Here is an 11,672-nt window from a genome sequence, read left to right as displayed (position 1 = left end):
TATTATAATTTTACACGTGGATTGAATATTACAGTTTCTTTAAACGGAAAACTAATGCACTTCAATGTTTTTTACTCGAATACTGCTGTAAAATGAATGACATATAATATTACACGAATGAAAGTGTAAAATTGTATGCTGTTTGATGCTCCAATTGATTTTAACGAAATTTTCAATCAAATTTTGGATTCAATCGTTGTATGTTTACATTCGTATTGATTTACATGTCGTTTAAATTTCATTATTTTTTGGTGTGTACCACAGTGTCCGTCTTTACCAACTTTCCTATATTTTTCAAACTTTGTTTTATGTTGTATTTGAATGGATCTTTAACTTATAATAGGGCACTTGAAAGGTACAAAATCACTGCAGCACCGTGTAATTGTTTGGGCTGTTTTTGATAGTAGTACTAGTTTTTCAACAATTTTATGCTTTACGATCAGCAAAATATACATATAACATTCAATTCCAGCAGGGCGCCCGAAAAAGCTGTCTTACGCGGGATGCCTACCTGAAGGCAATTTAAACTCCATATAGACCATGGATCTAGCTTCCATTGCCGACTAAAGTTGCTTATCTGCTGACCAGTGATAACGAGGCCAACCATCGAACTGTTCTCTTCAGCATCTCTGCACATGGCTTATCTTAATCGCTCTAACAGAACAGAAAAATCACACGCAGATAGATCAAACCGGTTTTTAGTTTAATCTGGTTGTATTCTTTTGCTCATGTTTCTGTTTATGACAAGTGATTCACAGTCGTAGTATTACCAGGATGTACGATGGAAGTTACGTCGGGATCCAAATTATTATTTTTACAAATAGTTCTTGTTGTACTATTGCTTCATTGTGCAGATTCAGCTGATTGTGGACGACGGAAAATAAAGTTGCAGCAGCTAGTGACTCACGGTTACACCACTTACCCGGGTGAATTCCCGTGGCATGCCGCTCTCTTTATGGCAGCTGGATTCAAAAAGTCCTACATTTGTGGTGGTTCGTTGGTCAACGAGTTAAGCATAGTTACGGCAGCTCATTGTGTGACGGATTCTGCCACTGGATTGGTGGTATCTCCCGCAACCCTGTATGTACAGTTGGGAAAGTTCAAATTAAATTTGCTCTCGGATACTGTGCAGGAGCATGCCGTGCAACAGGTCGTCGTTCATAATGATTTTCAGCTGGCCACCAGCAAATATGACATTGCGATATTGAAATTGGCCACTCAGGCGAAGTACACCGATTACGTGCAGCCGATCTGTGTGTTTCCTCAACCGGTGGTCAACTACAACGACGGATCCAACCGTGGGGTGTCGGTTGGGTGGGGCTATACCGAGTTCGATACACTATCGGATGCCCTGCGAGGGACCACAATGCCACTGGTCGGACACACCAAGTGTTTGGAGAGTAACCCTGATCTGTTTGATCGAACGATTTATGATGGAATGTTTTGCGCCGGACACAGGAATGGTGAGTGCGTTTTGCTTTAGTATCATTTCGGAAACACGTAGTAGATCCTGGACGACGTAGGCTAGATTTTGTGATTATCCACTTGATTTTCTAGATCTTTTTAGGATTTTTTCTGGACTGAAAGTTTTCTGGATTAGCTTGGGGTAGTTTTAGAGCAGTCTTGAGCATTTTGATAGCCGTAAATAATGGGGTTTAATGTGGACGATACTGCTTGATTCAGCACTGCCACTAAACTCATTAAGTCTCTCTTTTTTTTTTTGTAAAATTGAGATTTTGCAATAGAGATATGCAAATTGCTTGATTTTATTTCCATCAATCTTAAATTAGCTTAAGCAAATATTGAAATTTCTTTGTGCGAAGATTGTTTGATAAACGTTCTAAAAATTGAAAATTGTTACCAAAAATGATTGTGCTATGCTTCTGCCTATATAAAAAATTGGTTAAGAGACAAAACTTGGCTTTAGTCGAGAAACATCTTAGATTTGTAAAACTAGCAGTTGGATGAAATTATTTTAGAGAAACCATTACACTCAGAATGATACACAGTAAAAGCGATGTTATTATGACTTTGGATCCAAATTTGTTTTCATTAAGGATTCTTGGTATAACATCTTTTGCCTTTCTCAATAGAAAGGTATTGCAATTGCTCTGAAAACCGACTTTTTAGCGGAGGCCCGAGTGACATATACCATTCGATTCAGTTCGTCAAATGTCTGTGTGTGTATGTGATCAAAAATCTCACTCACTTTTCTCAGAGATGGCTGAACCGATTTTCAAAATTATTGTCATTAAGCCTAGCAAAGGAAATTTTAAATTCTGCACGATGCAAGTCTTGAATTCAATATTACAGTTCAAATACATTACCTATTAAACAATTGGTTTGGTTGCTAGCCGAAAATTGTTTGAGAAATATTGTCTTTCATTTTCCGTCACCGTTTTGATAAGAGTTGCAAACCACGTAAATTGCCCATGTAATGTCATATTTAATAATATAATATTCATTCTGTATTCTATGGGATTCCCTAATAACATAAAACTAACTTCTGTTTATTCATTGTTTAGAGCACCCAATAACAGTAGGCAAGGTTAAAATTCAAGGAAATCAAAAGAAATATATGTTGTGTTTTGCTCATGTTGATGCGTTCGGTTCGTTAAAAATATGCTCTGTCTGTTGATAAATATTCTTGCAGTAAACCAGGTCAAAAAATCAACATGCATTACTATCAATTCAGGAGCATATAAGCTATAAGTATCTTTCAAGTTTAACTATCAGTATGTTACTGATTTCGATCGAATTTAAGGCAAGTGCGAAGGGTCAATAAACACTGGCTAGTGATTTAATCGTATATGGTGATTATTTAGTGAATAAAAATTACGCTTGTTGAATTTGCATGGTAGACAAAAAAGAAAGAGAAATTATTATTGTGTTGTCACTTGACTCGGCTGTCTGCGTCCCGTCAATTTTTTATACTCACTCTCCCTCGTCACTGTTGTTGGTACTCATTATGCTCAGTTTAAGTTGCTCAAGTTCTCTCAACTGAAAACGACAATCATTTTGATTTGTGACCGAAGCTTTGCGCACATTTTGAAGAAAAAATATAGTCATGATTTTGTGCAACTCTGCCTCTGAATCGCTAGAATTCGTCGTATTTTATAGTGCTCAAATATTGTATTTTTCATTCTTGCATAAAATTCCGTCTCTTCGGATTCGTAAACTGCCTGAATTATTTAATTTTTTAAAAGAACATTCATGAGAGAGCATTCAACAATGCGTGTTTCACATCTAAAATCTCTTTGCGATTTATTTTTCACGATCATTAGTAATAAACCAAGTCAACAGGAATTTATCGGAAAATATTGGTTCAACTTTCTATAATGGAATATAAATTTCGAAAGGTACTTTAAAACCGATACTTAGGCCGCGGCGACTTTTTCTCTAAGTAAACGGTTTTGTGGGGTACATTCGTACCCCAGAACTAATATCGCTCTAATATGTCTAATTTTTATTAAATTTATAATTAAATTGGATAGTTTTATTCTAAAATCATTCGTAAAGTAACCTGTTTAAATATATTCGTGTTTTGACTATTTATTTATGTAATATTTCATTTTGTTTAGAACAAGTCTTTAAAATACGTCAAAATTCCCTTTTTTCTTCATATTGCTATAACTCCGGTAGTTTCAAATCGATTTTCACCATTTATACGACGTTGTAAAGATTATTAAATTTCCTTTTAAACATTTTTTTTCAAAAACCGGTCAAAAAGTGTATTTATTCCGATGCTGTTTTGAAAACCAAACGCCAATGCAAACGATAAAAATACAGCAATATGCAGTAGCGGAGATGAAACAGGAAGGCGCCGAAGGAACAGGTAGAGCCGGTGCATTGTACGTGTAGATAAAGGATGATGCGTCTTGCATACTATATGCAAATCATATTCACGAATGTGTTTTGCCTCTTTCAACCGCAAAAGCAAAAATTACGATACCGATCCAAGCGCATTTTCTAGTTACTTTGCTATAGTGCTTTGTTATATCAAATAACAGATACTATTATTCTGCAGAGTTGGAACTTATACAATTTCACACAAGTTTCTCGCTTACTATGTATCGATATTTTGCTTTTAAAAAAAGATATAATAATTTTTTTGAATTATGTACACATGACAAAACACTAACGCAAACGGTTTTGTGGGGTACATTTGTACCCCAAACAAACTTTAATCGAGCACTGTTGAGTTGGTCAAATGAAACAAATAGGTTGTATCTGCTTTATCGGAAGTTTAATAATCAAATTGGTTTATGATAAAGATTGCTTGCAATTAAAATGAGCTGTAACGGGAAAATAAGGATTTTAACTCACAAATTTGGTGGTACTTTAGTGTCATTATGGCGGCTCAAATTTAAAAAGGGGAACATTACTTTTTAAAAACAGATAGTTTATGGCCGAATTTATTTTCTAGAGACTGTCTTTGTTCCATCAGACCTAAACCTAGCTTCACTTCCGCCAGGTTTCTTTGTTCATGACACTCGTATGATGATGGTATAATAGCACCACTATCAAATCAGTTGTACATATATGAAACGAGCATTTTCTGTCTGATTGTTCCCGGGCTGAGCTGTTGCATGATCCGGATTCCTTCATACAAATACATGAATTTCCACGAACTTAAGGAATTGATCGCAGAAATTTTGTGTGTTCTGTTGAAGCCATTGACGGATTTTTAAAAGTTTGGAGTCGTTCCGAGAGCTTCATTGGAGATGTCGAAGCATCTCTACTGGCGCGCTTACCATATAATCTGAAGCATAACATAACTTAGATACCCCATTACAGATCGTCTTAACGCTAATGATGGGACATCACGAACACGTCAGAAAATCTTGATTGATACCCTTCGATACAGGTTTGACCGTACCAACCAATAACGTGGGTGACGTCATGTAAACTGTCGAACACGAATTACCAATTGCCATAGCTTAATTTAATACATGTAATAAATTATACGAAACTGTCTTGCAGAAATGGTTTCTGATAAAAATAGAAATTTTGGTTTAGTACGATGGACAAGGTTGTTGGATATTGTGACCATTAAGCTTTCTGTTTCCCCATGAGTTAGCCGCCGATTTAACTTAATTTCCGGTTAAAATATCGACGATTTATAAGTTTCTCAGAAGATTACAAATTCGACGTTCAATAATAGTAAATATAAATGCGGATTCTACTCGGCAGTGATTTGTTTTGCCATATGCAGATATAACTCAATGCGTATGGTTCTACTTCAGATTCGAGTGATTCTACTATTCTTAGATGAGCCTAGGGTTCAGCTCGGGTGCCTAGAATTAAAAATCTTCGAGATCTTTGGTTGATTCTCCGTATTAGCAAGTTGGATTCGGATCGTGCTTCCCAAATTTTAAATTTTCGGGTTCGAGTTTTCAAATTTTAAAATTCTAGGGTCGGGTCGGGTTCGGATTTTACAAAATTTTTATTCTCGGGTACGGGTCGGGTTCAGGTTTTTAAGTTTTAAAATGTTCGGGCTCGGGTCGGGTTCGAGTTTTTCAAATTTAATAATTTCGGGCTCGTGTCGGGTTCGGGTTTTTAAATTTTCATGCTCTCGGGTTCGGGTTCGAAAAAAGTGAAACCCGACCATCTCTAGAAAAAATATCGTATCGAGACTAAAGGTTAAAAAGTTCAACTTTTGAAATTTTACCGTTAACAAATTTTCTTTTATTATATTCATGAGGATTTCTCAAATTTTCCATCGCATTATCAGTATCTATACAAGTTTGAGTGCACCGTGGACGGTGGAAGTGATTACAGCTCGGACTACGATTACTAGATTTTTCGAGTTCTGGTGGAACGACATAAGACCGTGATAGAAATATCTGAAATTCGCCCTGTAAGCTTAGGATAGCGGTAAATAGTTTAAAGCAGGCCAATGATATTGAAGGCTACGGGCCTTTTACGAGAACGCAAAGAGTTAAGTACCACCGAACCAGGTTGAAGTAGACGGGCTCGTTTCAGATACGAGTTTGAATTGTGCGGTTATGCTGAAGGGCAGGGTTGCCTGTTTTATAGACCCCATGCTTCGATAGAGAAGATACGATTGCATTCAGTATCAGTCGTCCTTGCGGGACATCACGCAGGCCTAGGGGTTTGCTCAGAAACACAAATATTGTTTTCGTGTTTTTGGAGCTGGCGTGAATTCTGCGGTGGCTCACTCTAATCAATAAGTTAGTGTAGGGTTCTGATGGGGCGAAGTCGAAATGCAAATTCTACAACTAATTCAACAAAACATGCGCTGGCGCATGCGACTCTTTTTGCTTTTCTCCTATAGAAAGGTTATGCAATCACTCTGAACATCGTCAACTTAATCCTTTTTTTTACTTTTATAAGATTTCTGTATTTTAACAGGGGCATAATTAGGGGGATCCCACATCACTCACCTCCTTTCCCTAAACCGCTTTTCCCTCATCATGTAGCCCCCATACCCGAAAAAAAATTTCTAGTTCCTTCAGAATGAATTTTGCTAATGGGTCTGAAAAGCCAGTAAAAATTTGATTTGAAATGATTTTGAGTTAAGAAACTAAATTAAAATTTATTAACAGGTTGAAATTTTTTGGCAGGGTCCAAACCCCCGAACCCTCCTTTTAAAACCGCCGATGGTTTCAAGTGATTCAGCGTCGACACATAGCAACTCAAGTTCGTAGCTGTCGATTCATTGTATGTATGAGTAAATCGGACTGAATATGTAATAGACATTTCCACCATTATATTATACATAACTAGCCATGGAATCGTATTTTGGATAAATAAGAAAGGCACCACTAGGTGGATTAAAACGGGTTTTGTTAACTGGTTTCGTCATTAGGGCATTGCAAATTTTTTTTTTAATTCTCAAAGGCCTCCCTCTCATATTGTTGCAAATGTCAAAGTAAGCTCAGGTGCCAAATTTCACATCATTTGGACAATTCTAAATTCCCGCCGACCTCTCTTGAAATTTTTGAAATATGTGCTATGAAAAAATATGGAGGAAAAATATATTAAATGCTATAACTATTGAAGTAGCAATCAGAAAATTACAATTTATACCTCTTTTTAAAGGAAATAACCTTAGTATTGGAATGGAGATATTCCTGTTTCTATAAAAATACGTGAAAGTGGGGTACGGGGTTATTTTGACCCCAAAATCCCCAATTTTTTAAATTTTACTGCTCCGTGGTGTAAACCATACATATTTAGCAGTTTTGCCAATGTGAAAAAATTTCAGAAATCGAACGAAACCTTTTTGACCTTTGTCCAAATACGAGAAGTTGGGGTTGTTGGGCTTTACTTCATTCATATTAAATTTTATCATTTTCTCGTACATATATCTCTATTACTCTTAATTCAATTTTCATAAATTGTACCTTGTTGAACGTGGAAAATCCTAAACAAAATAACAATAGATTCGTTATCGGTAAAATTCAGAAACATCAAATTATCTGACATATAGTCTCGATTTCACATTTTTATCATAAAATCGCACATATTAACTCCATTTAACAACAAAATTCTTATTTACTACTTATAGTGAAAAATGCGCTTAGGAATCATATGAGAAAAGTTTCATATCTGGAAAAATAGGTGATGTTGAGGTATTAGGACATTTAATGAAAAAAATGTGGTTTGTAGAGTTAATGTCAAAATTTTTGATGTTTTTGAATATTAAAACAAACGGATCTATTTTTGTTGTATTTCTAAGAATTTTCCACGTTCAACAAGGCACAATTTAATAAAATTGTATGAAGAATAATAGAGATATATGCACGAGAAAATGATAAAATTTAATATAAATGACAAAAGTTCATGTAACCCCAACTTCTCGTATTCGGACAAAGGTCCAAAAGGTTCCATTCGATTCCTGAGATTTTTTTACATTAGAAAAACTTCAAAATATATATGGTATGGTTTGTATGGTTAAATATTTCTGACCATTTTAAAAGCATCTTAATAAGCTATCTCCCCGCAGTAGAACATTATTGGTGCAGTACACTATGGTATCGTCGCTGTTGTGCTATCTTATGACAAACGCCATTTTGGGGTAAACTGAATTAGATATGCAACATTACTAAACTAAAAATTCTCTACAAAATGGCGTTTTCAGAATTTTGACATTACGCTTGGTTATTGAAATATAGCGAGAAACATGATGAGAAATTTTTACTATTTTGCTTCAAATGACTGTGTCTGGGAATTGGCTCAAGTTATCTTGATGTATAACATGTTTTTATGTGTAAAACTATCTGGGAAACGCAATGGCATAATCTTTTTCCAAACAAAAATTCACGAATTGTGTGAAAAATGCAATTTAAGTTTAAAACTGGAAATATAGTATATTTGGCAGCACTGTAACCAAATATAACTATTTTTTATAGATTCCCTGACTCATTTCCTTCAAAATGCATCTCACAGATTGTTTCTAGACCAAATGAAGCCAAAGATATGAATAAAATTTAATAATTGAGGTTTTTTTCTATGGAAAATTTTCCATGCACGATTATGACACGCCATACAAATTTTATCATCAATACACACCTATGACACGTGTGAGCGCGACTTTTGTTTACATTTATAGTAAAAACTCGCAACATAGTCAACCGATCTTCCCAATATTTGAGATATTAATACAGCATAGATAGAAGCATGAATTGTCTTCTTTGAATTGCTTATAACATTTATAATATTTAAGATATTCAATCTCAAACTTTAAAAATCGTTTTTCTCGAAATGTGCTAAATGGCGCTTGTCATAAGATAGCACAACAGCGACGGTATCCTTCGATGGCTAATTCATCGAACGAGGTCACGAATTCGATCACTGTTCGTGGACAGTGGGCAGTGGACTTGAAGAAGCATTATTTCGAAAATCGATTCTTTTAAAATTTTAATAAACAACTTGAAATACGATGCATTTGTATTATGCAAAATATTGCTTACTTCAAAAATACATTTCAACTTTCACGATTTCCATACTATTCTGAATAGCGAAGGAAGGAGAACAAAAAGTACTATTCTTTAAATCGAGTCGACTTCCCCTCGACACCAACCATTAAAGTTGTCGCTTGCTAAACTAGAATCGAAGGCAAAAGCTTCTGCATCGCTTCCACCTATATTCCCCCTAGAGCCTTAGTTGGTCACCGACGGCTTTGCGATATTGCCGAACTCCTACCCGCACCGAGGCTTGTTTAGGTGATTTTAATTTCCTTGGCACGACATGAGGTCGCCTTCACGATGACAACCCATCTACCTCACTCCACGAGCTTTGTGACACTTCAATATGACAACTTTGAATATGGTTGAAATGACACGGATTCCTGCTCCTCTAGCGCGCCTGAGCACCTTACACTTGTCCTTTTGTTCGACATCGCTGTGGTTAGATTGCATGTGGCAGGTAATACCTGATCCCTACAGCAGCGACCATCTACTAACGGTTCACGGCTACTGAATACAAGAAGTGTTTCGTATGACTTCACGCAATATATTGATTGGAAAAGCGTGCGCGATGTTCGGCTTAATCGAGTCTACATAAGGACTTCTTCCGGACAAAGAGTACGGGTTCTTGGCTGGCTAAACGCGTACCAGACGTGAACTCTCGCGGACAGTCTCTTAACCCGTGGTGGGACGAAGATCGCTCAGATTTATACGCGGAGAAGACCACCGCGTATAAAGCCTCTCGGGACGACGCACAGTGACGCCTCTCCATACAAAGTCGTGACAAAATTATAAAAATTGGATAATGTGTCTAAAAATGGGGTTTTGAACTAATGCGACGGGTTACCTACTAGCTATCGATAGTACGCGACGTTAGAAATGAGAATGAAGGGGCGTAGCGTATTGGTAAATCGATTGGCTTGTATGCAGCGCACCTGGGTTCGAGTCCCGACCTCTCACATAGGGTTAAAAACTTTTCATAAGAGATTTTTCTAACCCGAAGAGGCGAATGACCTTAAGGTTAAAACCTCTATATGTTGATGGACTAACGAAAGAAACATCAATGAGCAGTCTTAGTAGCACGGTCCCGGCGTATGCGAAACCAACATAATACCAACGAGAGCGTTGAATATATAAACCGTTGGATATTTGATTTCGCCAAGAAGGTCTGTCCGGATTCCTCTCCGGCATACTGCATATCGGTACCGTGAACGAAACACCTTTTACGATGGTGGAGTTCTTACTTGATCTCTCAGCATGTACAGTCGTGTTTTGCTGGTTGGATCACAGCCTCTGTTCAACTAACGATTTTGATTCGCTAGTTGGACCGACTAACAGATGTCAGAAACACTCCAAAGGAAACGTTAGTAGGGGTGACATTCAGATGTTTTTAAGTAGGATAATAGTGCAACTAGCACTAGCTAAAAAATGGTCCAGTTAGAAAGTGACCAACCAGCGAGTCACGACTGTAACAATAAAGCCCCAGGGCCAGACAGAATCAAATTCAACTTGTTGAAGAATCTGCCACAATCTGCAAAAAGATGCTTTTTGAATTTATTTCATAAGTTTCTTGAGGCTACATGATTGGAGACAAGTGAGTGTCATCGCCATCCAAAAACCAGGAACACCAGCCTCCGATCACAACTCGCATCGACCGATTGCAATGCTGTCCTGTATCTGGAAGTTGTTCGATAAATGATCTTGTTTCGCTTTGACAATTGGATCGAAGCAAATGGTTTACTGTTAAATATACAATTTGGCTTCCGCAACGGCAAAGGGACGATTGTCTTGCGTTGCTCTCAATCGAAATTCATATGGCCTATGCTAGTAAAGAGCACATGGCTTCAGTATTCTTGGATATTAATGAAACCTTTTGGCCTTTCATTCTCAATAACGGTTCCAATCTCTCCAAGATTTCCAACTGAAACGATATAGTTACTATTGAGCTAGAGCCAACCAAATAACTACCATCTCACTTATCTACTAGGAACCAACGTGTGCAACGGTGACAGCGGCGGAGGAATGTACTTCAACCATAACAACGTGTGGCATCTGATCGGAATAGTGTCATTCACATCCGCCCGTGAAGTGGACACCAATCTGTGCAGTACCAAAGATTACACGGGATTTACGAAAGTTTCCGCATTCGAGGATTTCATCGTGAGCACCTGTGGACTGCAGGCTACTACCGCCGGAACTACGAAGCGACCGTCCAATGAGGCCGCGAAGAAAAAGCATTACTACATTTCGGACTTTGCGATAGATTCCAAGGTAAATTGGTTCCAGGCTGGCGATCACTGCCGATCCATGGGGCAGCATCTTGCGGAGATTAGGTCCGAGCAGGAAAATACCAAGGTTAAGGAAGTTATTTCCAAAGCAGGTAGGTAGCTGGTTTGAGGGATGTCCAAAAAGTAACTGTTTTAAAATTATGCGTAACTTGCAGGTATGGAAATTGATGCCAATGGAGTGGCCCACTGGAAGCAGTTCTGGATTGGTGCAAACGATTTGGGGGTGAATGGTGTGTTCCGATGGCAATTTAGTGGCCGGTCGCTTAGCTTCACTAATTGGAGACATGACGAACCTAACAATAGGAATAATAATGAACATTGTGTGACAATTTTGGGTAACAAACATGCCTTCTGGGTGGATGTCAACTGCAAGGGCAGAAGACAAGTTATCTGCGAGGTGTGGAAGTAATGAAAGGACGCTTGTGACTGTTTGGATCTTAGTTGAATAAAT

At 37.5% G+C, this 11,672-nt stretch overlaps 1 protein-coding gene across 1 annotated transcript; it reads left to right on the top strand.

Annotated features, from left to right (window-relative positions):
• The first annotated feature begins 770 nt into the window (after positions 1-770).
• On the top strand, positions 771-11,666 carry LOC131693579 (chymotrypsinogen A-like). Its single transcript, XM_058981505.1, has 3 exons — positions 771-1,463; positions 10,921-11,313; positions 11,377-11,666. The coding sequence occupies exons 1-3, from the start codon at positions 782-784 to the stop codon at positions 11,628-11,630; spliced, it is 1,329 nt and encodes a 442-aa protein (XP_058837488.1). The 5' UTR covers positions 771-781; the 3' UTR covers positions 11,631-11,666.
• The last annotated feature ends 6 nt before the right edge of the window (positions 11,667-11,672 follow it).

Source organism: Topomyia yanbarensis, chromosome 3, assembly GCF_030247195.1.
Source record: "Topomyia yanbarensis strain Yona2022 chromosome 3, ASM3024719v1, whole genome shotgun sequence".
Classification (NCBI taxonomy): domain Eukaryota; kingdom Metazoa; phylum Arthropoda; class Insecta; order Diptera; family Culicidae; genus Topomyia; species Topomyia yanbarensis.
Note: the sequence above shows the minus strand (reverse complement) of the source record. Positions and strands in the feature narration are given on the sequence as shown.